A 27,391-nucleotide genomic window follows, 5' to 3' on the forward strand; every position below is an offset into this window, starting at 1 on the left:
TACGCGTCAGCCAATCACTGTAGCAGATTCAGACTGGAAGCAACACACCATACTCAAAACAGGGGAACAGCCCCAAGTTATAAAAGGATCTGCTGAGAACCTTTATTAAAGAATTTGAATCACCGACATCAAAGACATACCCCCTTTCCAACAACTTCTACAACAAACCTCAACCTTCAAAATGAAGCTCAACCTTCTCCTTACCGCTGCTCTGGTTGCTGCCCCTGTTATGGCTGCCTCAAGCACCACTGAGACACACACCGAGAAACAGTAAGTTCATAGATTCTATCATTCGAAGGGTGAGAGCTAAGACGGGATAGTACATCGACCGAGACCCTCAAGGCGAGCCAGACCGGTGCTTCCTCCAAGACCTCGAAGGCGGCTGCTGCACCCACCATGGTCGTTGATATGATGGGCGTTGCTGGTGTTGCAGGCGTTCTTGCTGCTATGGCTCTTTAATTGACTGTCTAGCGCATATACCATGATCTTAGCGAGAGCAATCCATCACAGCCCCTTCAATTCTATAGAACAAATCATCTTTGACTTTATAATACACTACGTTTTTATTCTGCTATCAAGTCAATTTTATTGAATCTTGGTTGAAAAGCATGGCCCTGTGGCCCTGTGATATTGTTTTTCGACCGAACGTCTACTGGTTTTGAGCATCTCCTTTCTTCTTGAAGTGATTGGTATCTCAACGCATAATAATACAATACGTTTTTTCGAATGTCTTAACTTCACCACTCGTTGAGTGTTGCCAAGCAAGTAGGCAGTAGCTAAAATAAAATGAAAGTCCATCCAGATGAATTATTGCTTACTACATATGTAGTTGCGATATTCCATATACAGCCTTGGCACAGAACCTACGACACACTCTGCTGGGGGGATGGATTTCCTGTCTCCTGGGTATTGTCCCATCATGGCTACCTTGCCGGAATTGGTGCATAAATTTAACTGACCAGTCTGTGCATCACTGGCCCCTGTCTACCCTTCATGCATTTATCATGACAAAGAGCAACGTGAAGGGTTTAATAAAGGAGAACATTTCACATTGCTCCGTGATAGACTTCTCGGCCTCAGTGACAACTACTGTCGAACTTAGTTCATACCACGGACCTGATGGTTTAGATACTTCTTGTGCCCAAGATGGGACTGTAGGAACAATAGAACCTTACTTACGTCTTCCACGTCTTTGGAGCTTCGTATCAGTTGTGATCTTCAGGATATGTCATATCTGTTGGGTAAACTTCATTCATGTTGCTCGGCGCCGAGACAGGGTTTGCAGGAATAGCCTCCGGAGATCTTTCGATAAGGTGAGTGGGTGGAAATCCCATGTCAGATTATGGAGACTCCCATATTATAAAGCTATTTTATTGGCTTTTGTTAGAATTGATCTCCTCAAGCCAGTGGGTATCGCGCGCTTCTCCCGACTACCCAGTTGGTCAGAATATTGATTCGCGTTACAAGCTTGTTTCAACACAACGTATCTGGATAAATATCACACAGATCAATCAAGTAGATGGATACTGGAGAGGGATATCGCTGGCTTCACAACGCGCATCCATAATATCAGGGCTTGTGCCCTTCAAGACCAAGACAATTAAGGAAGCCAAGCTAGAGGGGTTAGTTGCGCAGCTTGATGAGATATCAGCCCTATATAATACTCGGATAATTCAATACACAATGGCACGAAGTTTCCCCACAGTTTCTATCTTTTTTACTCAACAAAAAAGAAACATATCACCAACCCATACATATCTTCAAAAAACCTGCAGCTATGGGTTATCACACAGTTAACTTTGTTCCAACCCTTCGTCATGCTACCTACCCATCCATTGCCGAGACGAACCCTGAATTATCAGCAGATGGTAAAGTAGTCTTCATTACGGGAGGTGGTCAAGGCATTGGGCGACAAATTGCCAAGTCTTTCCTCACTGCTGGGGCCAAAGGCATATTCCTTGTTGGACGCAATGAATCGACCTTGCAAGATGCAGTTAGCGAGCTGAACAATTTGCAAAAATCTACAGTTGACAAAACGACCTTTCACTATGCCAAGGCCGACGTTACAGATGTAGATGCTGTTGCATCCGCTTTCAAACAGGCTATTGAAGTATTTGGTCATATTGACATATTGATCCAGAATTCTGGTTACCTTGATGATCACCGTTCTGTATCAGAGTCTGACCTCGATGACTACTGGAAAACCTTTGAAGTTAATGTCAAGGGAGGTCTCATTGTCATTAAAGAATTCCTGAAGCAGAGCAAAGCTGGCGACACTGTTATTAACATGAGTTCTGGAGCTGGGCATCTTCCCCACATCCCAGGATACTCAGCCTATTCGGCATCTAAACTTGCTTTTGCAAAAATCATGGAATATGTGCAACACGAGAATCCTGATCTGCGAGTCTTCAGTATTCAACCTGGAGCTGTTGAGACCGCGATGCAAGCCAAAAGTGGTATCCCTGCCGTTGATGATATTAGCAAGTTTCTTACCTATTTAAATCCGGTGCTATTTTAACCTTCTTTCTAGGTCTTCCGGCATCTTACTGTGTGTGGTTAGCTGGTTCCAAGGATGCAGACAGCCTGAAGGGCAGATTTCTCTGGACAAATTGGGATGTTGATGAACTGAAGGACCGCGTGGATGAGATTAAGGAGAAGAATCTTTTGATTCATGGGCTGAACGGCTGGTAATGCCAATGTAGCTCCATGATGCTATTATCACTTAGTATATCTCATTGAAAGATTAACTTGATTATCTACTACATTCTGTTCCTTGAGGTTTTTTTTTATACTGACGCCTAGCCTTTCTTCCCTTTTTAATCAGTAAGACATCCCTTTCACGAACCAATCGCCTTGGCATATTTATTTTCTGCTTCTTCTAGCATCTGACGCTGCCAGCTGCGTGCTGTTGTGTGCAATTCTTTCCTTTGCTACTAGTTTTTCTGGCCATTCTGTTTGACAAGGCTCATATTCATATGGCTATAGAAGATTCACTTTATTTATTTATTTATAATAAAGCCAATATACTTCAATAGTGTTAACGATGATTATTGCTTCAATCTAACCAGGGTAGAAAGTAGTCTTTCTTTGAATTCAGACATTAATATGAATAATATGTGCGCTTAGTTTAAAGTCTTAATATATTCTGGATGAGATTTACCTCGGTTAAGCGGTATTTCGACCGGGGATATGCAGCTACGGACGTGATAGGCTCATTCCCGAGATGGGGATAAATCAAATTGCGAGATTGTTAAAGTTAGACTCTGATTGGTTAACCCCAGATCACGACATATATGCTAGTATGGCAACTTATGATTCCAGTTCTTAGATACCATGTCATGATGTCATTAATAAATATCAATACTAGTAATTGTCACTTTTGAATCTGTGACGTTCTCAATTGCCGAAAAGTGCAACCTTCCCGATGCTTCAGCAGGGATCACATGGTGTAATAGCTACAGTGAGACACATCATTCATAAGTTATCAAGTCTATTTAGTTTAGTGACCCCCCCAGTTGTGATTTGTACCTGTTTTCTCTCATGCAGCCAGCGTAACAAATCGGAATTATAACCATGGACCAAAAGACCGATTCGCCGCCGGATCTTAGCGATGAGGCAGGCACTGTTTCCACAGGACATTCAGTGAACGAGAAGGCTCTGTTACGCAAGTTGGATTTGCGACTTCTGCCAGCTGTTGGGGTACTGTATCTGCTTTCATTCTTGGATCGCAGCAATGGTATGATATAACTTCTGCAAAAAATGCTCATGAGTTAATGTGTGTGGACTAGTTGGAAACGCTCGCATCGAAGGGATGATCGATGATCTGCATATGTGTAAGGTCACCTTGTCCTTTAACTTCACTATTTCTAACGCATTGTAGCTGGTAATGAGTACCTGACAGGATTGACTCTGTATTTCATCGGCTACGTTATCTTTGAAGTACGTGACACGGCCCCCGAATCTACTGTCGTCTGACAACCTTCAGATTCCCTGCAATATTATCCTCAAACGAACAACCCCTCGCCTATGGCTTCCCACACTCACAGTTGCTTGGGGGATTGTGGCAACCTTGCTTGGGATTGTACAGAATAAAACAGGTTTTTTCATCGCTCGATTCTTCCTAGGTGTCACGGAAAGTGGTCTATTTCCTGGTAAATTGCACAACTGACCACTGTTCGAGAAGATGTATTAATGAAACTCAAGGTGTCGTGTATTATTTCTCAATGTGGTATAAACGGCGGGAGAGACAGTTTCGTATCTCGCTATTCTTTAGCGCTGCTTCACTTGCTGGAGCTTTCGGTGGCATTCTGGCATATGTACGACTCTTCATATCAGGAATGTTCAGTAACTAACAGAATCAAGGGCATAGGGAAGATGTCAGGCATCATTTGGGATAATGGATGGCGATGGATCTTTATTCTGGTGAGTCTTTGCTGCAAGTCCACATACTAGACTGACACATAATCAGGAAGGTATCGCTACAGTTTTGGTAGCGATCGCAGCATACTGGTTCATCGAGAATTATCCTGATACGTCCAAGTTCCTTACCAATGGGGAACGGTCGTTTATTCATGAACGTCTGCATGCAGATAGTGACGCTATTCGTCAAGAGAAGTTCAGCTGGGCTGCTGTCCGAGAAGCGTTTGGTGATCCAAGCTGTTGGCTTTATGGGCTGGGTTTTCATACTATGAGTTTACCGCTGTATACTCTCTCTTTGTTTCTGGTATGTTGGACTAGACTCCGCCTCGTATACGTGGTACTGACTGATTAGCCTACGATCATTAAAGATCTTGGGTACACAGCAGCGGTCGCCCAGCTCTTGACGATCCCACCTTATGCTGTTGCCTTCGTTACTACGCTTGTTGTTGCTATAGCGTCAGAAAGACTCGCCAAACGTGCCATTTTTATTGCTGGTTCATCAGCAGTTGCCGCCATTGGATACATAATTCTGCTAGCCAACACAAATCCCACCGCCAGACCCGGAGTCTCGTACGTGGGGACATTCTTTGCCGCAGCTGGAATTTACCCTGGCACAGCCTTGGTCCTCAGCTGGCCAGCTATCAATGTCTCTGGGCAAACCAAGCGCGCCATCGCCAACGCTATGCAGATCAGTATTGGCAACCTCGGTGCAGTGATGGGAACGCAGCTGTACAGGTCGGGCGACGGCCCACGATTTGTGGTCGGCCACTCTATGGCTCTGGCATATCTAATCGCGAATGTCATCGTAGTGAGTATTTTAGGATGGCGATTGAAGAAGCAGAACCAGAGTCGGGCGGCTATTAGTGAAGAGATCAAGCATGTTGGCAATGTTGAAGATTGGAAGGGTGATTCGGACCCCAGATGGAGATTTGAGTACTGATTTGGGCAAGGTATATGTGGTAGACCACGGGAAACTATGATATGAATCGGCATTTGAGCAGTATTCTCTTATGACAGTTGCAAAGAAGGTTAAAAAGTTGATGTTTCTCCATATAAAAAGTATTGGGCGGAGCTGAACATCCCATTGTCGAATAAGATTGGATTCAACTTCGAAATAGCATCTCGATGATTGATCCAGAATCTATTAAATATTAGTGAACAACGTCGTAAGTCGAAAATCTTACTATTATATCTTTGTCCAAGGTCAAGAGTGATGAGATAAAGTCAATTGAGCGGGTGGAGATATATAGAACCCAATACACCTCGGTCTTGGTTACATATTGCTTCTCAACAAGAAGTACTACCTATTTGCAACACTATGGGCGCTATGTTCTGTTTCATTCCAACCCATCGAGTTCCTTCTTCTCACTCTCTCCCAGGAGACCTAGTGCCTCTCTTCGTGTTGGTGCAGATGCATCGAAATACGGCTTCTCGGCCAAAGAGGTTACCCGAGTACCATGTCGTGGCTCTCTACCACTGTAGTCCCAACTAGCGTTATGGATAGTAATACTGTAACAATCAACGTTAGCTACATATTTGCGGATCAACTTAGTACTCACCGGTTGTCCCAGAGAGCCGAGGTTCTAGGTGTCCACTTGAATCGGACCTGAATGTCGACATTTGTCTCATAAACATCATACAGATAATTGAGAATAACATCGCTCTCAGCCTTGTCAAGACCAACAATTCTGTCGGTCATTGCACGGTTTACCCAAAGCGCCTTCCAGCCTGTTGCAGGGTGGACCCTGACTAAAGGATGGACTCTCTCAACATACTTGGGACCCTGTTCAGGATGATCGCGGTCAAGATATGGGTGCGCTGATTTGTAAACAGCCAAGCGACCATCGATGATCTTCCGAAATCCTGGGGAGAGTTTTTCATATGCAGCGTAGCCAGAGGCCCATAGTGTATCACCTCCAACGGAAGGGACAGTGTCGTTGTGAAGGTGTGTGATACCTGCCGGCTGTCTCTCGTGGACCAAATCTGTGTGCCAACGCGACGCTCCTCTGGCTGGCGGAAACTAGCAGGACGCTCTGTCGCTTGAAGATCCGGCCAGAGAACACTCACACCCGGAAGACCCGGGACCTGAGGCACCTGTGGCTTTTATCATTGTTAGTTTTCGGCTACAGTATACAAATGTCGTTACTTACATGAACTTCCACTTCTCCGTACCATTCGCCGAGTTCCTTTTGCTGCTGTGGCGAGAGATCCTGGTCCCTGAAGAAAACAACACTTCTCTCCGCAATCAAAAGAGCAAGTTCATCGCGCTGCTGGTTGGTAAGATCTTTCAGCTGCAAGCCCTCAATCTCAGTTCCGATATACGCCGTGAGGTCAGTGACTTTTGTCGCAGCAGAGAGAAGACTCTTCTTGGACTTGTCAGCTCGTGCACCTGCATCAATGTGATCACGAGGCTTGTCGCGGATCTTGTACACATCATCTAGGTACAATGGACGAGATGGACGGTATGGATATCCTTTAGAAAGGTCCACGCCAGATTTCTCGAGACGTTGCTGGGCAGCGTCTGGCAGGACGAGGGTGTCTTTAATAGGCGGGGCGACATCTTTGATGCTGGGATCAATTGGTGCAGGAGCCATTTTATGCAGAGTAAGCAGATGTCTTGGAACAAGTTTTTAAGCAGTCAAGCCGTGGTATTCGAACAAACAGCAGACGAGGTGTCTAGATATATCGTTGTCTCCTCCTTACAGTACTACCCTAGAATCACGTCATAAAAGCACAGAATGGCAAGGGCCAATTCATTCACATCCCATTGGCAGGTCGTTCAAGTGCAATATGCAGAGTCTATTGCAACATGGACGCAAATGTCTATCTATGCAGATTGCGACATTAATCATTGTTGACTAAGTCCTGGTCAAATGATAAGCTGTGTGACGGATAATGGAGAATTTCACGGTTACAACAGATTCACATCACCGCAGAGTTGGACAACTATAACGATGGCTAGTGTATAATATAAACAGAGTTTAGATACACGCAAGATTGAAACTTCTGAGCTTTTCACTACTATCCTGTTGTGAATATGTAGAAACTATACCATGCTAACTTTCTGGACCCAACGGCCGCAAGTATGTACTCCGTACTTGTCTAAGCGTCTATGGAACAGGTACTGCGGGGACATTCCTTCCGATGAGGATTGATAACGTGTACCTCCGGAAATAGGACTTCCGGTTCCGTGAGACACGATGAGATATGTCAGCAAATGAAACAATGATCCGATCTCCACTATTTAAAAGTGGGTAACCCCATGTCTCCCACGGACCATGACACTCCGTCCCATCTTCTCCAACTGTTGACTTTATGTACCCGTATTCTAGATCGGAGTATTTTCACCCGCCTACTACCTACCATCACACGAACAATCTCATTGACAAGAGCTTATGCGTTAGAATTGGCCTCCGAAGCATGAGACTTTGGTACCATCCCGGCTGATTATCTTTTACTCCCGTCATATCATTATTAGCTGAGACTACCCTAGACAATGGCATCAAGAAGCAGTGCGTCTGTAGACGGAACCGGGCGACAACCGAAATCATTAGCTAGAGCATGTGTATCATGCCGGACAAAGAAGGTCCGCTGCGATGCTGCACGGCCACAATGCAGTAACTGCCACAGTCAAGGTCGTGAGTGTGTTTATCACAATGAAACACCAAGAAAACGGTACAACTTCAGTAAAAACGTAAAGTTCCGTGCTGATCGGTCCAGGCCCACATTTTCGCAGATCCTCAAACTCCAACGCGACGCGTCTGCTCTCAGAGCATTTATCGTGACTCTCAAGCAAAGTAACACACAGGAACGTGAACAATTGCTATCATCTGTCGTCGACAACGATGGAAATGTCAGCTTGCCAGTTTCAGTAGATGAGACTCTTCCAACAGAAACCCAGGTTTCCTCAATTGGTCTGTCTTCCCGACCCGCAATTGCATCCGACGATGAGCTAGACATTGCCAGCTTTGTATCTGTTGACGACTCTGGTGAGACCAACAGCTTTGGTCCGACATCCGCCTTGTATAATCCAGCAAGGAATGGTTCCAACAATAGCAAGCAATATGACTCAACATGGACCGAGAATGTCAAGAATAGCTTGATAGCAAATGCTGCTCTGCAGAGGCATTTAGAGTATGGACTCGCGAAACACTCGAATATTGCCGGGGTACCGAGGGAGTTAGCGATGCATTTACTTAACCTCCACTGGGATCGTCAACACCACTCATTTCATCTTACCTACAGACCTGCTGTTATGCGCGATTTGCAATGCTCGGGTCAGTACTGCTCCATCTTTATGCTCAACGCCATCTTCGCCTGCTGCAGCAAGTTCTCGCCTCGTCCAGAGGTCAGAGAAGACTATGGAGATCCATCAAGCGCCGGTCTTCAGTTTTTCCATCGTTGCGACGAGCTTCTTGCAAAAGATTCCCTCCTAATGCGACCGCACATTACAACAATCGTGGGACTTCTCTTTCTGGGCTCAACATACGTCGCTCGTGGAGAGACATCGAAGGGATGGTTGTATACTGGTTATGCCCTACGAATGGTCTACGATTTAGGTCTCCATCTAGACCCCAAACAGACGACAGATCAGCCCGAGGAGATAGAAATCAAGAGACGGGTGTTCTGGGGCGCCTTTGTCTGTGATAAGCTTCAGAGTCTATACCTAGGTCGACCTGTGGCCATCAATCTTTGCGACTCCCAGGTATCACGTGAGTTTCTTGACTTGTACGAAGAAACAGAACCGTTTCGCATCCCCAACTTGGCATCAGAATCCACCCCTGGCTTGCCAAAGGATATGGATGATATGGTTCCTAGGTATTCTGTATCGACTTTCCAACAATTATGCCTCTTGTCTAAGATAATGACGACCATTATCAATCGTTTCTATGTAGTCGGAGCCACATTCTCAAACGCCCAAGACAGTCTTCTGAAAATCGAGCAGGCGTTGCAGAAGTGGCGAGAAGACTTAGCTCCCGAGCTTGACTTCCAGCCCTGGAACTCTGCGAGCGCACGAGCCCAGACGCCGAACATCATGGTTCTACACAATCTGTATTACTCCCTTATTATTTTGGTTCATCGACCATTTATATCGGATGGACATCTTCGCTCAACCGGAACACCCTCTCGATCCTGGGAGCAATGTACAGACGCAGCTCGGTGTATTACACGTATAGCATTCGTTTACAAGTTGACTTATGGACTCAGCGGGGCTCCTTATGTCCTGGCATATACAGTCTACGTCGCGTGTACCATACATGTTCGCAACGCGGCCTCCCAAAGCCACAAGGAGGACCATCTGGATCTATTGAACAAGAGCTTAACATGCTTGGATGAACTTTGCATTGCGAATCCAGGTGTTGCAAAGCCGGCCAACAGTATCAGGCGCCTGATTGAAGCCAATCGCCTGGACCTGACAGTTGGTCAGTCACAGCAGCTCCATTGCATTGCTTCCATCAATTCTGACAAAGTGCCAGGAGAAACAGACTCGTCCATGGCAGCCGATATTTCGTTTGACTTGGATGCAATCCATAATTCATTCAATATGACAGAGTGGCCGTGTCCAAATTACGAAATGAGCACTGGCGACATAGACTACAGTTTACCACTTGATCCATTATTTGGTTGGATTAATGTACCGACCCCAGCACTAGATCAAGATACCCAACCGGAGCTATTATAGACTTGAATAACTTATTCTACATTTTGGGGAGTAATTGTGTCGTAAGTGTAACGATGACGGGGACAAAGTAAAAACTGGAGGGAATAAAATACAAATAAAGTACATTATTTTTATGAGTCCGTATTGCTACTGTGGTTGGTTATCAGGTAGTAAAATTCCACTTTTCCCGCACTCAGCCGGTTAGACAAGAAATTCAGTGCGTTCAAGACAGATCCTGGCTGCCTTGCGAGTCTGTTTGGAAGACAACACTGAACAAGGCTTAGCTCAGTGCTGGGAGCAACAACACCCGGAGACTCATCGTCCGATATTTGTGGGTCACGGAGAATGATTGTCCTGGTGTCATTGTGTGTGTCTTGGCAAAGGATAACCTGACATTGCTCGAAACCTATCTATATATTTAAACCAAGAAAAGATCGCCTTGAATCTGTTGTTCAAAGTCCAAGTTCAAGCACATGTTTCTCACTGCTGTACAAGCTGACATTCCTCGCTACATTCTCTTCCAATACCCTGACATTTCAGACCCCACATTTTTTCCAACATGTCTCGTCTCCCTCAGAACGTCGACGTCTTGATCGTGGGCAGTGGCAATGCTGGATTTGCAGCAGCTCTGTCTGCGGCCGACAACGGAGCCAAGAACATTTTACTCATAGATAAGTGTCCCGAAGAATGGGTCGGTGGCAATTCTTATTTCACTGCTGGCGCCTATCGTATCGCCCATGGCGGTCTCAACGATCTGTTGCCGTTCGTCAACAACGTTTCCCACGAGCAAGCGGGAAAAATCGACCTTGCGCCCTACACCGAGAAAGATTTCCAGGATGATATGAATAGAGTGTGTATGGGACGTTCAGACCCGGAGCTGGCCAGGACGCTTATTGAAAACTCCAATTCAACTATCAAATGGCTTGCTTCCAACGGTATTCGCTTCCAACTGTCTTTCAACAGACAAGCATACGAGGTTGATGGGAGGTTCAAGTTCTGGGGAGGTCTTCACATCAAGACTCAAGATGGAGGCAAGGGTCTTATTGAAGACTACCTTGCCGCGATCAAGAGACGGGGCATTCAGGTTTCATGGTCAACAGCGCTCACAGGACTGCAAAAGCTTGAGAAGGACGATAGCTACAACGTTCAATTGCTAGCCAATGGTCGCGGATGTTCTTTGAACGCTAGCGCTGTTGTATTGGCTGCCGGAGGATTTGAGTCTAACCCTCGGATGCGAAGTCAATTCCTCGGTGCTGGTTGGGATATGGCCATGGTGCGTGGAACACCTTACAACACCGGGGATGTTTTAAACCTGGCCATCGAACAATTGGGCGCGAAAGCTGTCGGAAACTGGTCCGGATGCCATTCCGTTGCCTGGGACGCTAATGCTGACCCAAATACTGGCGACCGAGAAGCCTCCAACGAGTACACCAAGTCGGGTTACCCCCTGGGCCTTATGCTGAATGTTGATGGCCAGCGTTTTGTCGACGAAGGTGTTGACTTGAGAAATTACACCTATGCAAAGTTTGGTCGGGCTATTCTCCAGCAGCCAGAACAGCTTGCCTTCCAGGTTTGGGATTCAAGAACCATTGACTGGCTGCGAATGGAGGAGTACCGAGAGGAGCGTGTCGAACGTATTTTTGCAAAGTCAATCGAGGAGCTGGCGCAAAAATGTGCCGAGCTTGGACTTCGAAATACAGCAGCATTCGTTGACACAATCCAAGAGTACAATGAAGCAGTCTACGCGCATCGTCAAGAAAACCCCGGCGCCAAATGGGACCCAGCCATCAGAGACAATGTCTCAACTCAATCTTCAAAGAAGAAGCTGGCTTTGGCCAAGTCCAATTGGGCTTTACCCTTGGATCAGGGTCCTTACATGGCAGTAAAGGTAACTTGTGGCATTACTTTTACTTTTGGAGGTGTCAAGGTTGACCCCCAATCTGCCCAGTTGATCCATGGATTGACAGGATCTCCAGTACCGAATGTTTTTGTTGCAGGGGAAATGGTGGGAGGATTGTTCTATTCTAATTATCCTGGCGGGAGTGGCTTGACGTCTGGCGCAGTATTTGGGGCGAAAGCTGGCAAGGCTGCTGCACAGGTCGCTGCAGAGAGAAAGGCGTTGCAGACTGATCAATCTTTCTCAAGCCATTTGTAATCCGGAATGATAGATAGCCTCGTTACGGGTATTTAGTTAATTTGATTGAGAAACTTTGCACCACGGCCATGTCATAGCGTAGATTTCAACGTGCTTAATGCAGGCATAGTCAACAATCACATTGAAACCGGTGGCTCTGTGCTCAGCCTGCCCCTTTTCGCTAAATGCAAAAACATACGTTTTCCTTTCTTTTGATCTTGCTTAATTGGGTACCCTCTAAGCGAGCCGAGGCTTGTCTACCTGACACCGCATCGTGAAGCAAAGGGGTTGCAGTCTCGGCGCCAGTGATAGGTCGCAAAACTCCAAGTTCTCAACTCGTCACAAGACGCTTATCACCAGTGGCGTTCTAGGGCCACTCACAGGTCTCAACATTAAGCCATCGACCCAGCTCCCCCAACTTTAAACTCAAGGCTGAATTGTAAACGATAAGCCACTCACTTGTCAATGCCAATGAAGCTTCCCCAATAAACGAGTTAGTGTTATCTGGGGAGGCAATTGATATGGGTATCCCTCGAAGTCTAATGCGAAATCGATAGCTGGGGAGGCAATAGTATCAAGCCTTTATTAGCTATTGACCGAGTCAGTACTCCCAGATTCAGCGCTCCTCATTACCGTTTTTCATAACGCAGGCTACGTCCAGATTATATCACAAATGATTTCCTCAACTTCTCCATTATCCTTTTGCTCCATTGCGCAAAACCTGGCTTGTTTTACAAGCGCATTGTTGCTTTTGTGACAGCCCCTTGCACGCACACATGACCAAATAATGGCTGGACTTCAACCCAACATTTGGGCTGGCGTCGCCATTCCTTGGCTTGCAGCGATGTGCTCACTTTTTATGCGTGTTTGTGCCCGAAGAATGACCAAAACGAGCTGGTGATTCGACGACTAATTTTCCAAATTAGCGTTCATATTCGCAACAGGCTACTGCAGCATCATGTTGGAATGTATGCGACACTATTGGAGTTTGTTTAAGTCCTGACTGACAATTAACCAGGGACGTTGCACACGTACCTTGGCGTCAAAATACCCAACTCAATATCCACAGATGAAAAGGAGGCGATTTTGCAACAAGCCCGGTTCCTTAGCTTCTTGAGTTCTTTATGCTACGCTTTATCTATCGCCTGCTCCAAGATAGCCATTTTGACCCTGTACTGGCGCCTTTTTAAGATTTCTTCAATCCGGATACCTATTTTAGTCAATGGTCGTTATCTGGATTACCCTCAGGACATTTATACTTACATTCCACTGTGTCCCTGTGTAGTCGCTATGGGACTATAGCATTACAGACAAGGTCTGCAACCTTGACAGTGGTGAATTCTTTCTAGGAATAATCACCACTCACTTTATCATGGATATCGCTATCCTCATTTTGCCAATTATTGAAGTTACTCGACTTACCCTTCCCAGGGGACAAAAGCTAGCTGTTGCTGCTTTATTTCTCATAGGAGCTATGTATGATCTGTTCACTGTGCAATAAAACATACGTACATGGTTTCTAGGCTAATGAAGACATCCAGTGTTTGCTTTGCCTCAATGTTTATTCATGTCAAACTTATCAACTATAACAACAACACCAAGGAAATGCCATATGACTATGCTATGTTTTGTACATTGGGGTCTGTGGAAGTTAAGATTGCTATTGTTTCAGGTGAGCAACAATCCGAATCAGTTTATTATACGGTCAAGTTAAGTCGAACGAATTAGCATGTTTCCCTCTTTTACGCCCGATCTTCATTTACATATTGCCTATGAGCTTTCTTACCTCTTATGGAAAGAGTAGCCAGCATGTCAGTCGTTCAAGTAACGTTATCAAATTAACAACCCTTGTCAGATTAAATAAGGGCAAGGAACTGGATGACTCGAGCTCAGCATATCACTTAGCTGATGTAGAAAGCGGACTCGTCTACGATACGGGCCATGTTCAATACGCGAAGGGAGTGCATACAGTCATCTGCAGCCGAAAGTCTGTTTCTGTTTCTCACAATAATATGTCGGGGATCTTTGTGCAAAATGATACATTAGTGGAAGTCAATCATGTGTAGATTACAAGCAAATGTCGACAATCAGCTCGAGCCACCCATTTACCACTAAGTATTGTGCATGGGGTCCTCTCGCTCGTCGTCGTGAATTCTTGCAATAGAATCCATACGATCACGTCTTCAATACTGTTGGGCGGACATTTCACAGGAGGGGCCACACATCGAGTACGGATATCAACAGTGTTTGCTGTTGGTGGCTGTTTAACAATAGCATTGTTGCCAAAGAGCCTTTTCCGTTTCAAGACAGCATATTTCCTAATTCTATGTTAGTGTGATGTGTCATAATTGTTGGTTCGGTGGTACAAGGGACCAACGAGCAAACCTAAGTTGCATTAGCGTTTTTATCCTAGGTACTTCACCCAGTGGGTTGAAAACCCGTTATCCTTCGGTGAAAGCAGGTATCAGCATGTGAAGAAGTATGGTCCAAGCAACATGAACTGACCGCGAAGCTCATCTCGCAAGCTTCTAGCGGTCAATATTCCTGATACCGCGAGGCATATGCATGGCAGCAACAATTGCCGAGATCGTCATACTTATTGATAGTTTGAGACGAACTCATCAAACTCAATTGTTCCAGCTATTCCGAATACGACATCACGCTAACGATCGTACCAACCAAGCGGTATTACTCCATAACTGGCGACATTACTTAATCCAGATTCTCTTGCATGGACAAACAATCCTTGGCGTAGATTATTTGTTTTGCGCATTGACTTGCGGAACAATCAATCCTGAACCCGGTAAAGTGCGCCCGCCATTTCCGAATGGAAGCAGAAGGGTAAATCGACACTGCCTGGGCTACATAAATGACAGATGTCCGAGACTATGATACTGGCACTGCTCGTTCACAGCTCTGTACTTCATAACTTCAGTCCACCATGAAGCGATCAACTTTACTTCTGTTCTTTAACTATCTGGCCGGCGCAGCCTTGGCCAAGCCCAAACCTGTACACCATGACGTTGATGTTGCTATTATTGGCGGTGGTGCCACAGGTGCCTATGCTGCTGTCAGACTCCGAGAAGACTACGGCAAGAGTGTCTTGGTCATTGAGAAAGAGAACAAGCTTGTAAGTTAGCCGCTCAGAACAAACTTGCCCTCTTCTAACACGAGTTCGTAGGGAGGCCACGTCCATGCTTATCAACCGGACGGCGGAGACAGGCCTATCAATTACGGAGTTCAAGCGTACCTGAGCCGAGAGAATACCAAAGCATTCTTCAAGCGGTTCAATGTTGGACTGGTTGATCCGGATCCACAGAGCGGGTTCAATCTTCTTTTTGGCACCAAGGACATCGACTTCAATACTGGAAAAGATGTGGATGTTGACTACGGGCTCATCAACTCAACTGTGGCATTGATCGAGTACGCCGCACTGGCAACCAAATATCAGCCATGGTTTGAGAATGGTTACTTCAAAAAGGGCAAGATCCCAGAAGATCTTCTCTTGCCTTTCGGAGAGTTCCTGAACAAACACAGCCTTGGTAGCTCTCTTGCAGTCCTCCGAACATTGATTTGGCTGTCTGATGCAGTGAACACACCTACGTGGTTTGTCATGGCTGTTGTTGGACAACCCCAACTCGCCGCTCTAGGGTTTGGCTTGGCAGGCCCATCTTTCAAGTATCCCGAGACTTACTCTTCAGAAACACTTTATGATCGTGTTTTCGAACTCATGAGAGACGATGTCCTCCTTGAGAGCACTGTAGTCTCGAGCAGTCGCAAGGCCAAGGGTGTTGACCTGGTCGTTCAAACACCAAATGGGAAGAAGCATGTGAGAGCTAAGAAACTTCTTATTGCAGCAACCCCATCCCCTGGCAACACCGACGCATGGGACCTTGACAATAACGAAAAGTCAATCTTTTCCAAATTCTCTTGGGAAACCCTCTACGTCAGCGTTGTTGGTAAGACCAGCTTGCCTTCTGATGTTACTGGTATTCGCAACGCATGGGACAATCAGGGTAACTTTTACCTTCCTCAAGGTAACTTTGTTGATGCGTACACTCGCGCGGGCAATAAGGACCTCTGGACTACGCGTGTTCTTGGTCGTGCCACTCTGACCGCCCAGAAAGCAAAGTCCATGATTAAACAAGTCTTCTCCAAGATTGATGCTGCGGGAACATATGATGTTACCGACCCTGAAATCGTGGCCTTCGCATCACATGGACTCACTGTACCCAAAGTGTCGCCTAAGGAGTTAGCTGCTGGGTTTTATCAGAAACTTTATGCGCTACAAGGTCAGCGCAACACATTTTGGACTGGACTCACTTGGGCCCCAGACTACACTCCAATCTTGTGGGACTTTACTGAGAAGCTTTTCCCTCAAATCTTGTCCGGAATCTAGGTATAACGTCAATACAAATGCCAGTTAGGTTATGTAGACAGTCTTGGATGTTTGTATTTAGCTTGAGCCTTGTCCATTGTACTTGATGTAGACAGCTTATTGTCCTGGGACTCGATGGATTGGAGAGACAGTCAACGAGGACGAAGCAGATTAGAAGGAAATAGCATAAAATTCAATCTTCATATTTTATTTACAACTCAAATTCTCAAATGAAAACCCCATACATTATGTCTACCCTGCCTTGAGATCTTCCTGTTGGACTTGATCAAAGCTAGGTGGTGCTTGATCTTCATCTGGAGGCTTAATCCACGACTCGTTCCGTTGCATCGAAGGTCCACTTGTTGCACCCATCTCTGGACCGTTTCCCGCCAGCGAAACATGGGTTGGTTGTCCTTGTTCATCGCTTGGCGTTAATATCGTCAAAGGTACTGCACCCGAAAAGCTGAAGCGCTCCCCCGCAATATCACCACGCAGCTCCCAATGCAGCCTATGCCAGTGGCGAATATTGAAAGTTGTGAAACTGGGAGTAAAAGTATTTCTTCCAGAGTTTGCTTGCCGAGAGAAGCCGGCGGTTGACCTTCCAAGGCGCAAATTGATGAGCTCGCCAACATCAAGCGGAGGTTCCTCGTTAAACGGAATGCACAAGCTGGTTCCAAGTGCGTTTATCGAATTCATGACGCAAAGACTAGTTGTCGAGTCCTTCTGCTTGGTATGAGGCGAAAATGTTCCTTCACATTTAATTTCGGTGATTTCGGTAATGGATAGGTCAAGCCAATTCAGCTTTATTTTTTGCGGTACGTCTCTAATGACCTCGCTAGTGTGCTGCCAGTCTGGAACAGCCTGTAGTTTGAACGGTATTGGCATGGGGTTATCCAGCTGAAGGACTGTTGGTATATCCACCACGAGGTTGAAGTGGAAATCTGGGACACTTGAAGTATTGAACGACTGTTTCATTTTTTGAGAAAATGATAGCTTCGTTTCCTCCATTCCGGGTATCAGTCGGTAGCTTGATACCGTTTTGTGATTTGAGGAACGTCTCAGCTCAAAATCTGCAATGGGGGGATCCTCTCTCAATGTCAATACCTGGAAAGGTAGCGTGGACGTAGGCATATCATGGTGGCCTTGGCCGGTAAGACTCAAAGTGGCTGTTAAAAAGTATTCGACGAACCCTTCTGTGCTTCCTGAGGTACGAAGTGTATAAGTCGATGGTAGGTCATAGTCCCTCTTTTGAAGGGGCAGATAACTTTCCTTCTGGTCGGCGCCACTGTAAGAGGCTGGATCAACATGTTTCGGCAGCGTAATTGCAAACGGCCAGACGGCCTCGTCGCCATCGCCTCTGATATGAAGCGGACCCTTGAAGATCGTTGGTGAATAACCAGTTCGCGGGATCAGATTGAAACGGCCTCTATAGGTTGATGAGTTGTTGTTCCCGCGCCGTACAACCATCTTGGACTTTGTTCTCCCAGACAGGGAGATTGAAACCGTTGAGTTTGGGCTCACGGCGCGGGTCTTTCGATATACGTAACCTATGATTGTATCGCCTGGAGAGTATGACTGATTGCCTTCTAGGCGTATGCCTAGTTGTGGCCTCGATGTGCTAAAAGTTTGAGGCATCAGGTTGGAAGTTCAGATTTGAAGTCTATGATAATCGCGGGGCGATCTCACTGTTGTGTTTAATAGGAATTTGGGTTCAAAGAGGCACAGGCTTGTGGGTGGGTGCCATCAAATTTGGCCCCCAAATCTTGAGATACAAAAATAAACAGACTAAGAACCGCTGTCTAGATGTGATAAACTGACCTACGAAATTTGTCTCTTTAGCTCACTCCGAATCCACAAATATCTGAACTCAGTACCTCATTGGACGTAGTCTCAGACAAGGATTCGACATATGCAGATCATTGCTTGAAAGGCATGCAATGATATCACTAGTGCAGGGTTGATTGATGTTGGCCAACCTGTTCAACTACCACAACGGCGAGTGAGCTTACCTAGTGGGTAGCAGAAAAAATGACCTCTTTAATTGAGCCGAACGTTGTCATAAAAGAGAACACTGTGTCGAGATGAGAACCACCACTCCAAAACTCCAACTTGCGGAACATCAAGCCAACAGTCTACTCCTCGATCGAGGGGCGCCTGGGTCGTGACACTCGCCACATAACCCCAGCTTTTCTTCATCCTTTTACCGGAAATGTACAACTTATCGGTTTCGCCAACTGCAATAGGTTTGATACTCCAGTCCAGGCGGAACTGACCAATAGATTCACGGTGACCGTCATGGTAATAGAGAAGCATCCCAACAACCGGTCGGTGAGAGGCAGAGGTATTGATGCATGGTTGAATACCGGTCAGGCGTCGCATGTTGCACGAGGTGTGTACCCAGATTTCGTTGCCATGCGTGTCGGGACAAGGAGAGACAGACACAGGCATTTTTGGAATGTTGTCTTGGGTGGTGGTATCACTGTTCTCTAGAGCAATAAAGTCTGCGTTGCGTGTGCCACGGGCATCGGGTTGATTGTAATAGATACGGGATGGTCTGCGAGGTATGGCAGCAACGCGCTGTATGTTAACACTGGCATGTCCGTAGAGTCCGAATACGGCGGTGCGTCCTCGATTTGTGGTGAACTAAGATAGTTCATTAGCTCGGCTTAGCATGGGACAGATGAAAGGAGATCATACTGTTAACCCCAGAGTGTCAATCCGAAGTATTAAATGCCCTGCCCGCCTACAGATATCGGTAAGATATTCATCCTCGCTGATAGGCATGTACATCCAAAAGCAGATAGGGCTATCGATTTCTTTGAACAAACTTGTCTCCACTTCTTGGCCTCGCTTATGGGACAAGACACTGAATGTCCTGGCTCCGTCAGTAGCCACAAAGTATCCAATAGCATCGGGCGAATTGCAGTCAAAAAAGCGCATACGCAGGCCGTTTGGGCATTCTTTCGGCGCCTCCAGCGATAACAGATCAATTAGGGGGGGTTGTGTGGAAACTGGAAGTTGCCAGGCGGGGGACTTGTTTTGCAGACCTTGGATGCCACGGAATTTGAAACCCTACATTTACGTTAGCTTGAGATAATACTTTCTGGTGTTTAGCTACCAACATCAGTCTTAAATACCATGGTTGAGGGAATATCACACTGAGGCAAGTGTTCCCACCACGCGCCTGGTACACTTGGAGGAGTGCGACACCATTGTTCGACGTGTCTAGGCGAGACAAAGAAAATTCGACGGATGCCGAGATGATCCTTTGCTACAAAGATGTCTTTGTCCGCTTTTCGGTCTTGTATGGGGGGCGACAATCGGATTGTCAGTTGCCCTTTGGTGCTGTTTCGAGGCTCGTCCCCGAGGGCCTTGATATAGGATCGACCGTCGATTTTTACATACGTTGCGTATATAGGTCGATTGAGATCCAAGGTAACATCTGTAGCAACGTCACTGTTGCACCTATCCACTTGCTCTTGTGATGTGAGGGCGGCGCAATCTTGCAAGAGAAGACTAACAACCATGGCACAAAGTTCTAGGGGAATCTCTCGAGGCCAGAACTTTGCTTGTTGCAGGCTGTAAGTGAGAGATTGTCGGATATACTGAGTTCGTCGACGCTCCTCAGTCAACGGTGGAGGAAAAGTGTAGTCTGTAGCGGCGAGGAAGGCGGGCGTTATCGCGCGGAAGCGGAATTCATAGCAGCTGCTGTGGAAGCATACTATGGCTTTCGTACGGGACCTGCATTTTTTCGCGAGGCACATGTGCAGTTTGATATCGAGCTCATCGTCGTAGAAGGTTGTGCGTCGGTGGAACGAAAACTCGCAGGAAACTCCGTTGTCGCCAATATCTAGGTAATAGGGTCAGCACGATAACTGGAATAACAAAATAATAGTATGTATTCCGATACCTGCGACAATGGTCTCTCCATCTTGTAGTGAGAATTGGCAGAGTCTACAGCGAGCTTCTGTGATACAGTAGTAAGGCGTTGGTGGATATCCAGCGTCGGCCATGGCTGTTGTAATGAGAAATAACTCACTTCTGATCTGGGAATGGAAATGGATATCCTTCTAGAGACAACCCCGCCTAGTCAGAGAGAGGAGAAATGTGGTTGTAGTAGCCGACAGGAAACATTGTTTCTGGAAACCTGAGGCAGACAACCTTTCTCTTTTCCTCTTCGGACTTAAGTCCGGCCGTTCTCCAAGAACGATGATTATACATGGCAGGTTAATTTTGTCCTAGGTTCATTCTTGTCAATTCAATTTCTCTTACTTAATCATCACGCTCCCTCTCCTATATTCACCTAAACCATGATCTTGCTAAGCTCAGACTTGGCATCTTTCTCGCTCCATTGAACCAGCTTCTTCTCCCTTTCCTGCCTCACCTTTAATTGAACAAAATGCTTCAGAGCGTCATGTTGCTTCTGATTCAAATGCGAAAGCCTTGCACGATAATCAGCATCTTCGTTATCGCCAAAGTACATGGGATCCAAATATATCCAATAAATGAAATCGAAAGCCCAGCTATTTCTCGCTGCGTATCGAACCATCCACTCTTTGCTTTCCCAACTTCTCTGCATTTCCTGTGAAAGCGACAGCCTCCTATGTTTTGAGATATCAAGGTCTTTAAGCTCATCTTCGACTTTTCTTCCTGCCTTCAGCTTTCTCTCCTCATCCTGCAGGACAGAAATGAAAGTCCTGAAGCGAGGCTCGTATGCTTTCATCCACTTCTCATAGCCACCTGGCCAGTACTCTGGATATTTCAGGAGAAGCCATCAGGGAGGATCAGAAGAAAACTCTGCCGGAGCTGCATAGGCAAACTCCCAGTCGATAACACCAACAACTTTAAGATCCTTGTCAATTAAGACGTTGGATGGTCGTAGGTCCTCGGAGAAGAGCCTGAAGACGGTGTCTTGGTCTTGGCTTGACTTACAGTCGAGATACCTTTCTGATGCGAGTTGTCGGAATAGCTGGCGAGCAACGTACTTATCGTGAGCATCATCCTCATCCTCAACACTATTGTTTTGTTGGAATGTCAGTTGAATGAAATGCATGTTCGCCATTGCATGATACCAGTCTTGAGATGTATTATACACGTGTGTTGGGCTGGGCAGAAGATTGGCAGGAGAGGCCGTGAGATCGAGAATGGAGTTCATATTCTGCATGAGTGGCCTTCCAGCTACAGAGATATGGCCTTCGTCACTTTCAACCAAGGAACCAATTTTGGGAAATGATAGCGTAGAGAGCTGAAGGACAATGCTCGCCATCTGTCGATATAAGAACTCGAGCTTCTCGTCGCTGATATTGGGGTCAAGTGAGTGGGAATCTGTCGGGTCTAGTGAAGTATCATTGAGGACGTGGGACAAGGTTGTCTCATGCTCGATATAATCTATGATCATAAATGGCCCAAGCCCTAGAGGATTTTCCTCTGCCGTTCCCCAATGGTATATCTTGGGTATTGGGATGGTGGTGTTGGCGGCGACATATCTCATTGTTGCTACCTCGTACCGCACTTTTTCATCCGGACATTTAACGGCTACTTATACATTAGATCCAATGTGAAGTTTCCTTTCTATACTTCGGGACTTACGCCTCGGAAAATCACCAAATAATATTCCTTTCTAGCAGTAGCAGAGTTCACATACCTGGACTGGGAATTCTAATAGCAACAGAGGATCCATCTTGGTACTCTAATCGATAGAAGACATTATAGCCGCCTCTGATCGGCCGATGCAGCTCGACAGCTTTTCCTGGGCGATATTTGTTGATAAAGTTGGCGATATCGCGATAAATAGTTGCTTTGTTCAAGGATCGCTCCCATTCTTCGAGTTCGGTGTCATTTCTTTCCCAGGCGAGATCATCCATATCCATACGGACATATCTCAGTTTAGCAGCCATTTTGAGACGCGAGGCGTAGAGTAAATTTCATCAAGAAAAATTGTAGAGCTTTGGGATATAAAAGAGACATGAAAATATACTACTCGTCATTGCTTCAAAGATAAAACTCAAGTAGAGAAGAAGGTTATACAAGCAATGATAGTATGAGACCATATTAATACATCAGGAATGAGGGGTTTCAAGTACGTGCTGTAAACCTGGGAGGCAACTAAAATATACTGGGGGTAACTAACTAGGTATGCAGATAAACGGAAACTACTTGTAGCAATCGGGGCCTTGTTGCTTGTGCAGACGCCTGATATTCTGTAATTAACAACCGGCTCCCATCTCATACCCGCGTGTCCGACGCCAATCCCGACATCCTCCTGAGACGATGACATGTTCATCAAATGTCTACACCGAGCGCTAGAAATAGCTCTCTTCGGCCAGGAAGTACGATGCAGCTTATATGGAGGAGAGATCGCTGCGAAGGCGCGACCAGGTTATACACCCCAGGGTCTGAGGGAGAGGCTGCTCCTTGAGGCTTGGGAGGACATCGACAACAGCAATGACTCTAGCTCATCGCCTCCGATTGAGGGAACAACTCTACCAAGTTGCGACGAGGATAGCTTCAGACTGAAGACTCCTGTTCAAAATGATATGGCAGAGAAAATTGCTGCGTCAAGTCAGAAATGAAAACGAGAGACTGGGGAGGATCAAGGGGAGAGGATCAAATGCAGGCGGACAAATGGCGATGAATAGACTCCCATTCCACTCAAGTATTCTTGCTCAAAACGCAGCATGTTTCACGAATGAGATCTCCTGGGACGGGGTAAAGATCCAGCGATGTGAAGAAACCACGTTTTTTAATTCTTCCTTGTATGACCAAGTCAACTATGTTCTATCTACTCACCGAATCTATGTCGGTACATCATTTGGCGGGACTTGTCTCGTCTGGCAAACTTGAAAGCTGTAGAATTAACTCCTTGATGACGAGGTCAACTATGAGGTTGGCGGTGGGATAAAGAGTTCGGCTTGGCTGACTCGGTAATTCGTTTTCTCACGAGACGGGTTGCCGCTACCATATGTAGTTGTAGACAAAAGGCCAAAGATGACCTTATCATTCAAATAAACAGTCTGGTCAAGCCACCATTTGACCTTGCATTTAATAGAGTCGCTAAATCTAAGCGGTTAACTCTTCTGTTCCCGAGATATTCGAGGACAATATTCCAAGTTTAACCTATACTATTGGACCGCGAGCCTTATCGCTGTATTAATGTTGAGTTGGGACGACGGCGAAAACATGATTCTACCCCTGTTGCCCAGTAATAATACGTGTCACGATTATTCTCTCCTTTGGCAATAATAATATATTTGTATGCCTGACGACTACTTTATACGTTCTCTGCATGTGTTGCATCATGCTTCTCCTGCTCGTGAACGTTTCTAAGGCGCTCCGCCAGAGCTATAGTGTCTCCTGGCAGGCTCTTCTCGACCTTAACTGGATCCCAGATACCCCTTGACTGGATGAAAATGTCATCGATCTCTTCCAAAGTACGGCCCTTCGTCTCTGGGTAGAAGAAGTATATGACGATGAATGTGAAGAAGGTAATGCAGGAGTAGACAATGTAGTATCTAAAACCAATGTTCTTGAGGGCATGGGGGGACACCTCGGCAACTAGAAAGTTAAACAGCCAGTTGGCACAGGCACTGACGGCTGTAACCTGGGCACGAATGCTAAGAGGTGATATCTCAGCAGCGTACATGAATGGAAGAAGGAAGAGACCGACAGGGAAGAAAAACAAGGCGACAAAGTAGAAGGAAATGGCAGCTTCAGTAGCAGACTTATTGGTCAAGTCAGACAAAAGACCGGCAAGTGACGTCTGGGCAACACACATGCCCAACGCACCAGCCATGAGCAGCTTGCGGCGACCAAACCTATCGATGAGCAGGATGGCGAACCCGGCAGCAATGAATTGCCAGACCTGCAAGCTTGCAGAGAAAATGCGAGATTCTACTGGTGAATAGTGTAGCTGCTGCTGGAAGATGGTTGTGGAGTAAAAGGTGACAATGTTGACACCCGACATTTGCGCAAGAATGGCAAGGCCAACAGCAAGAACGGCACGATGAAACTGGCGCTCAGGACCCATGGTGAAGATAGACGCAGCCTGGCGTTTTTCCTCGATGTAGGCGTCGCGGATGAGGGTAAGTTCCTCGTTGATGACCTCAGAGTCGTATGGGAGGTCCTCGAGAGCAGCCATGACTTTTTTTGCATCCTCGAAGCGGTCTTTTTTTATGAGCCAGCGGGGAGACTCTGGAAGAAACATAACTAGCGAGGTGATAATAACCGCGAACAGGCCCTGGAAGGCGATAGGAAAGCGGAAGTTGACTTGGTTGTCCTTCACGAAATAAAGGCCGAATTCCATCCACGCTGCAATGACAATGCCACCAATGGCAAAGAAGCCCTGAAGGAGCACGCGACGCCCACGTTCTCTGGCATTGGAGCACTCAGATACCCACATAGGCACGGTAGCTGTCAGGGCGCCAACCCCGAGACCTGTAATGATTCTGGCAGCGATAAGCTGGCCGAGAGAAAATGCGCTACTCTGTATCGCGACACCAACAATGACGATACAGCCCGCGATGAAGACAATACGGCGATGGCCGAGTATGTCGCCGATGAAAGCGCAAGAAAGAGCTCCAATAGCACAGCCAACTTCGTAAATGGCCACAGCAGTACCTAGAGAGTGAGGTGATGTGTTAGAGACAGAGAGGGATAAAGTCGACCAGGGCAAATTCACCTTCGATGTTAGGGTTCTTCATCCGGGGAAATTGCCGGTCGAAAGTATCCAGGGTTAGGAGACCGTTCATGACAGCTTGGTCGTAGCCCTGGAGGGCAAAGGCCATTGCAGCGACTATGCTGAGTACGATACTCAGGGACTTGCCCCGAAGTCCAAAGTATGACATGATGGTTAATGATTAGAAAAGCCTGGTTTTCTGTAGCTGTTCCTGTTTTTCGAGTTCTCAGTGTAGCTCAGATCAAGAGCAAGACAACATGTTCTTCACCTTCGTATAGCCCATATATAGAAATTACCAAGACAGCCAAGAGACCTACCTAGACTGCCAGCCGCAGTATGCCGTTGTTGCCGTGTCCGCATTGCCTCCGGTTAGCACGGCAGGGATTTGGAAGGTCTTAACTTGTCGTGAAAAGTATACAGTGTAGGATTGTTCAATTCCCCAGGTTTTCCCGCGGCTTACCCCGGATGATTCTCGTTTCCCTTAATTGGATGTCCCAAAATACACTTCTTGACCCTCGTCATTACGCGTCCAAGTCGGCAATTCGCTTCCGCAAGCGCGTCAGGGAGATTGCACTAACCATGGATTGGCTTGAAGCCTTCCCTAGACTAGTTGTGCCCATAACAAAAACGTGTAGTAATATGGAACGACAATTCAACTGTAAAAATCAATTAGTAATATGTCTAGTGGGTAGCAGAAAAAATGAAGTCCTAAGTCTTAGGGTTATAAAAAGAAATAGTATAGTCCAAGGAGCATAAAAGTGGCCTATTAATTTCGTCTCTTATGCCTCCAGCGGCCAATTTTCCTTGGTTTGCTGAAGTTGCTGTTTTGGTCTACCTCGGGACTTACGCCTCGGAAACCTTCAAACAATAGCTGTTTTGGTCTCGATGTTGACTGCTATTGGAGCGGTGAGTATGCCGATTGGTTTATGTACCGACATCCGACGGGCCGCCTCCAAACCGTCTTTGCGATGCCGTTCATTAACCGCAAGTCGGCATTTAGATCAACCGTATTGTGTACCGCCTTTTGGGGACTTTCTCTATTAAGCCAAAGGAGAAGCGTGAAATCAATCATCTTACTTTCGATAACAGCTGCTCTTCCACCGACAGTTGGGACGAAGGACGGTGCGATCTTTGCAGATACTGCTGGTTCGACACGGATGTTTGGGTGAATAGAGAAGGCATGACGAAGAACGGGCATATGAACATGCATATTCCATGATGCTTTTGAACAGTCAGAATGTTCGCATTGCTCAGCATCGTCCTCAATTTGTCGCAAGATGTTGAGCTCTTGAGATAAAGAAAGTGGTTGGCTAGGATCTTCCGACGTGGTAAACCATCTATCCTTGACGCGAGTTCTTAATGAACTTTTCGGGGTGCTTGTCTGCTCCGCGATCGTCATCGCTGCGTAATATCACGGAAGTTTGACGACAAGGAGGCCCTTAGTCGCATGCAAGATGCGCGTCGGCAAGGCGGCGTAGCCCAAGATGATGACGGAAGCCCTCTTGTAAAAGGGCAGGGCTATGACTATCTTGAAGTTGCGCATATTATGCCACATTCACTCACTCAGCTTAATGCAAGCAAGCAACTGGTTTGTGATTTTACTTCTCCCAACCTATCCTCCTTTACTTATTGTCGGTCTTCTAGGACTCTTCCAAGGAAGCGGCATTGACGATTCTGAATATGTTCGACAATGGGGCTGCATTTCTGGTTGAAGGAACTGAAATCGACCGGCCTCGTAATGCCCTGACCCTCACGCTTAGGCTGCATAGGTTCTTCGGCGACTTCCAGATCTTTTTTGAGCTCGTTGACCAAGAGTCGCATACGTACCGAATTAATACTTTCATCCCGGATATCATGGAGTATGAGTTCCCTATCACTCGAACGCTATATCTCACTGAATCACGAACCATTGATCCCCCTTCGCCCCGGCTGCTCTCGATTCATAACGCCATTGCCCACATTCTCCATCTGTCTGCAGCAGGGGAGTACATCGACAGAATACTGCAGGACCTGGAGGAACATGGTGTTCGGGAAGATGGTTCTACTGAACTGGATCGTTTCGTGAAACTGCGACTGAATGGCTGGTCAATCGGCGAAGTCCATAGTTGCGGGTGCAGGTAGTTA

General features: G+C 46.4%; 13 protein-coding genes across 13 annotated transcripts; 6 read left to right on the plus strand and 7 right to left on the minus strand.

The window, feature by feature from the left end:
• Positions 1-181: 181 nt before the first annotated feature.
• On the plus strand, positions 182-459 carry FPOAC1_007163 (uncharacterized protein; the record flags this gene model as incomplete). Its single annotated transcript, XM_044851631.1, has 2 exons — positions 182-270; positions 321-459. 2 exons carry the CDS (start codon positions 182-184, stop codon positions 457-459), a joined length of 228 nt encoding a protein of 75 aa, XP_044710343.1.
• Positions 460-1,777: 1,318 nt separating this feature from the next.
• FPOAC1_007164 (uncharacterized protein) lies at positions 1,778-2,691 on the plus strand (the record flags this gene model as incomplete). The annotated part of the gene is made up of 2 exons (XM_044851632.1): positions 1,778-2,456; positions 2,531-2,691. The coding sequence occupies 2 exons, from the start codon at positions 1,778-1,780 to the stop codon at positions 2,689-2,691; spliced, it is 840 nt and encodes a 279-aa protein (XP_044710344.1).
• Positions 2,692-3,573: 882 nt separating this feature from the next.
• Positions 3,574-5,359, plus strand: FPOAC1_007165 (uncharacterized protein; the record flags this gene model as incomplete). Its single annotated transcript, XM_044851633.1, has 8 exons — positions 3,574-3,736; positions 3,789-3,833; positions 3,881-3,939; positions 3,986-4,151; positions 4,204-4,316; positions 4,363-4,422; positions 4,469-4,723; positions 4,772-5,359. 8 exons carry the CDS (start codon positions 3,574-3,576, stop codon positions 5,357-5,359), a joined length of 1,449 nt encoding a protein of 482 aa, XP_044710345.1.
• Positions 5,360-5,756: 397 nt separating this feature from the next.
• On the minus strand, positions 5,757-7,013 carry FPOAC1_007166 (uncharacterized protein; the record flags this gene model as incomplete). Its single annotated transcript, XM_044851634.1, has 4 exons — positions 5,757-5,928; positions 5,979-6,382; positions 6,415-6,519; positions 6,570-7,013. The coding sequence occupies 4 exons, from the start codon at positions 7,011-7,013 to the stop codon at positions 5,757-5,759; spliced, it is 1,125 nt and encodes a 374-aa protein (XP_044710346.1).
• A 1,062-nt stretch (positions 7,014-8,075) lies between these two features.
• Positions 8,076-13,332, plus strand: FPOAC1_007167 (uncharacterized protein; the record flags this gene model as incomplete). The annotated part of the gene is made up of 8 exons (XM_044851635.1): positions 8,076-8,113; positions 8,140-8,553; positions 8,665-9,842; positions 10,371-10,446; positions 10,622-11,969; positions 12,976-13,080; positions 13,142-13,183; positions 13,234-13,332. 8 exons carry the CDS (start codon positions 8,076-8,078, stop codon positions 13,330-13,332), a joined length of 3,300 nt encoding a protein of 1,099 aa, XP_044710347.1.
• Positions 13,333-15,156: 1,824 nt separating this feature from the next.
• On the plus strand, positions 15,157-16,614 carry FPOAC1_007168 (uncharacterized protein; the record flags this gene model as incomplete). Its single annotated transcript, XM_044851636.1, has 2 exons — positions 15,157-15,345; positions 15,397-16,614. The coding sequence occupies 2 exons, from the start codon at positions 15,157-15,159 to the stop codon at positions 16,612-16,614; spliced, it is 1,407 nt and encodes a 468-aa protein (XP_044710348.1).
• A 231-nt stretch (positions 16,615-16,845) lies between these two features.
• Positions 16,846-18,060, minus strand: FPOAC1_007169 (uncharacterized protein; the record flags this gene model as incomplete). Its single annotated transcript, XM_044851637.1, has 1 exon — positions 16,846-18,060. One exon carries the CDS (start codon positions 18,058-18,060, stop codon positions 16,846-16,848), a length of 1,215 nt encoding a protein of 404 aa, XP_044710349.1.
• Positions 18,061-18,630: 570 nt separating this feature from the next.
• On the minus strand, positions 18,631-20,606 carry FPOAC1_007170 (uncharacterized protein; the record flags this gene model as incomplete). Its single annotated transcript, XM_044851638.1, has 4 exons — positions 18,631-19,236; positions 19,291-19,665; positions 19,716-20,443; positions 20,504-20,606. The coding sequence occupies 4 exons, from the start codon at positions 20,604-20,606 to the stop codon at positions 18,631-18,633; spliced, it is 1,812 nt and encodes a 603-aa protein (XP_044710350.1).
• Positions 20,607-20,896: 290 nt separating this feature from the next.
• On the minus strand, positions 20,897-21,316 carry FPOAC1_007171 (uncharacterized protein; the record flags this gene model as incomplete). The annotated part of the gene is made up of 1 exon (XM_044851639.1): positions 20,897-21,316. The coding sequence occupies one exon, from the start codon at positions 21,314-21,316 to the stop codon at positions 20,897-20,899; it is 420 nt and encodes a 139-aa protein (XP_044710351.1).
• A 51-nt stretch (positions 21,317-21,367) lies between these two features.
• FPOAC1_007172 (uncharacterized protein) lies at positions 21,368-22,490 on the minus strand (the record flags this gene model as incomplete). The annotated part of the gene is made up of 2 exons (XM_044851640.1): positions 21,368-22,128; positions 22,238-22,490. 2 exons carry the CDS (start codon positions 22,488-22,490, stop codon positions 21,368-21,370), a joined length of 1,014 nt encoding a protein of 337 aa, XP_044710352.1.
• Positions 22,491-23,863: 1,373 nt separating this feature from the next.
• FPOAC1_007173 (uncharacterized protein) lies at positions 23,864-25,436 on the minus strand (the record flags this gene model as incomplete). Its single annotated transcript, XM_044851641.1, has 2 exons — positions 23,864-25,209; positions 25,271-25,436. 2 exons carry the CDS (start codon positions 25,434-25,436, stop codon positions 23,864-23,866), a joined length of 1,512 nt encoding a protein of 503 aa, XP_044710353.1.
• A 691-nt stretch (positions 25,437-26,127) lies between these two features.
• Positions 26,128-26,666, minus strand: FPOAC1_007174 (uncharacterized protein; the record flags this gene model as incomplete). Its single annotated transcript, XM_044851642.1, has 2 exons — positions 26,128-26,162; positions 26,204-26,666. The coding sequence occupies 2 exons, from the start codon at positions 26,664-26,666 to the stop codon at positions 26,128-26,130; spliced, it is 498 nt and encodes a 165-aa protein (XP_044710354.1).
• Positions 26,667-26,714: 48 nt separating this feature from the next.
• Positions 26,715-27,388, plus strand: FPOAC1_007175 (uncharacterized protein; the record flags this gene model as incomplete). Its single annotated transcript, XM_044851643.1, has 2 exons — positions 26,715-26,855; positions 26,912-27,388. 2 exons carry the CDS (start codon positions 26,715-26,717, stop codon positions 27,386-27,388), a joined length of 618 nt encoding a protein of 205 aa, XP_044710355.1.
• Positions 27,389-27,391: the final 3 nt, after the last annotated feature.

The sequence above is a fragment of the Fusarium poae genome, chromosome 2 (assembly GCF_019609905.1).
Source record: "Fusarium poae strain DAOMC 252244 chromosome 2, whole genome shotgun sequence".
NCBI classification, from domain to species: domain Eukaryota; kingdom Fungi; phylum Ascomycota; class Sordariomycetes; order Hypocreales; family Nectriaceae; genus Fusarium; species Fusarium poae.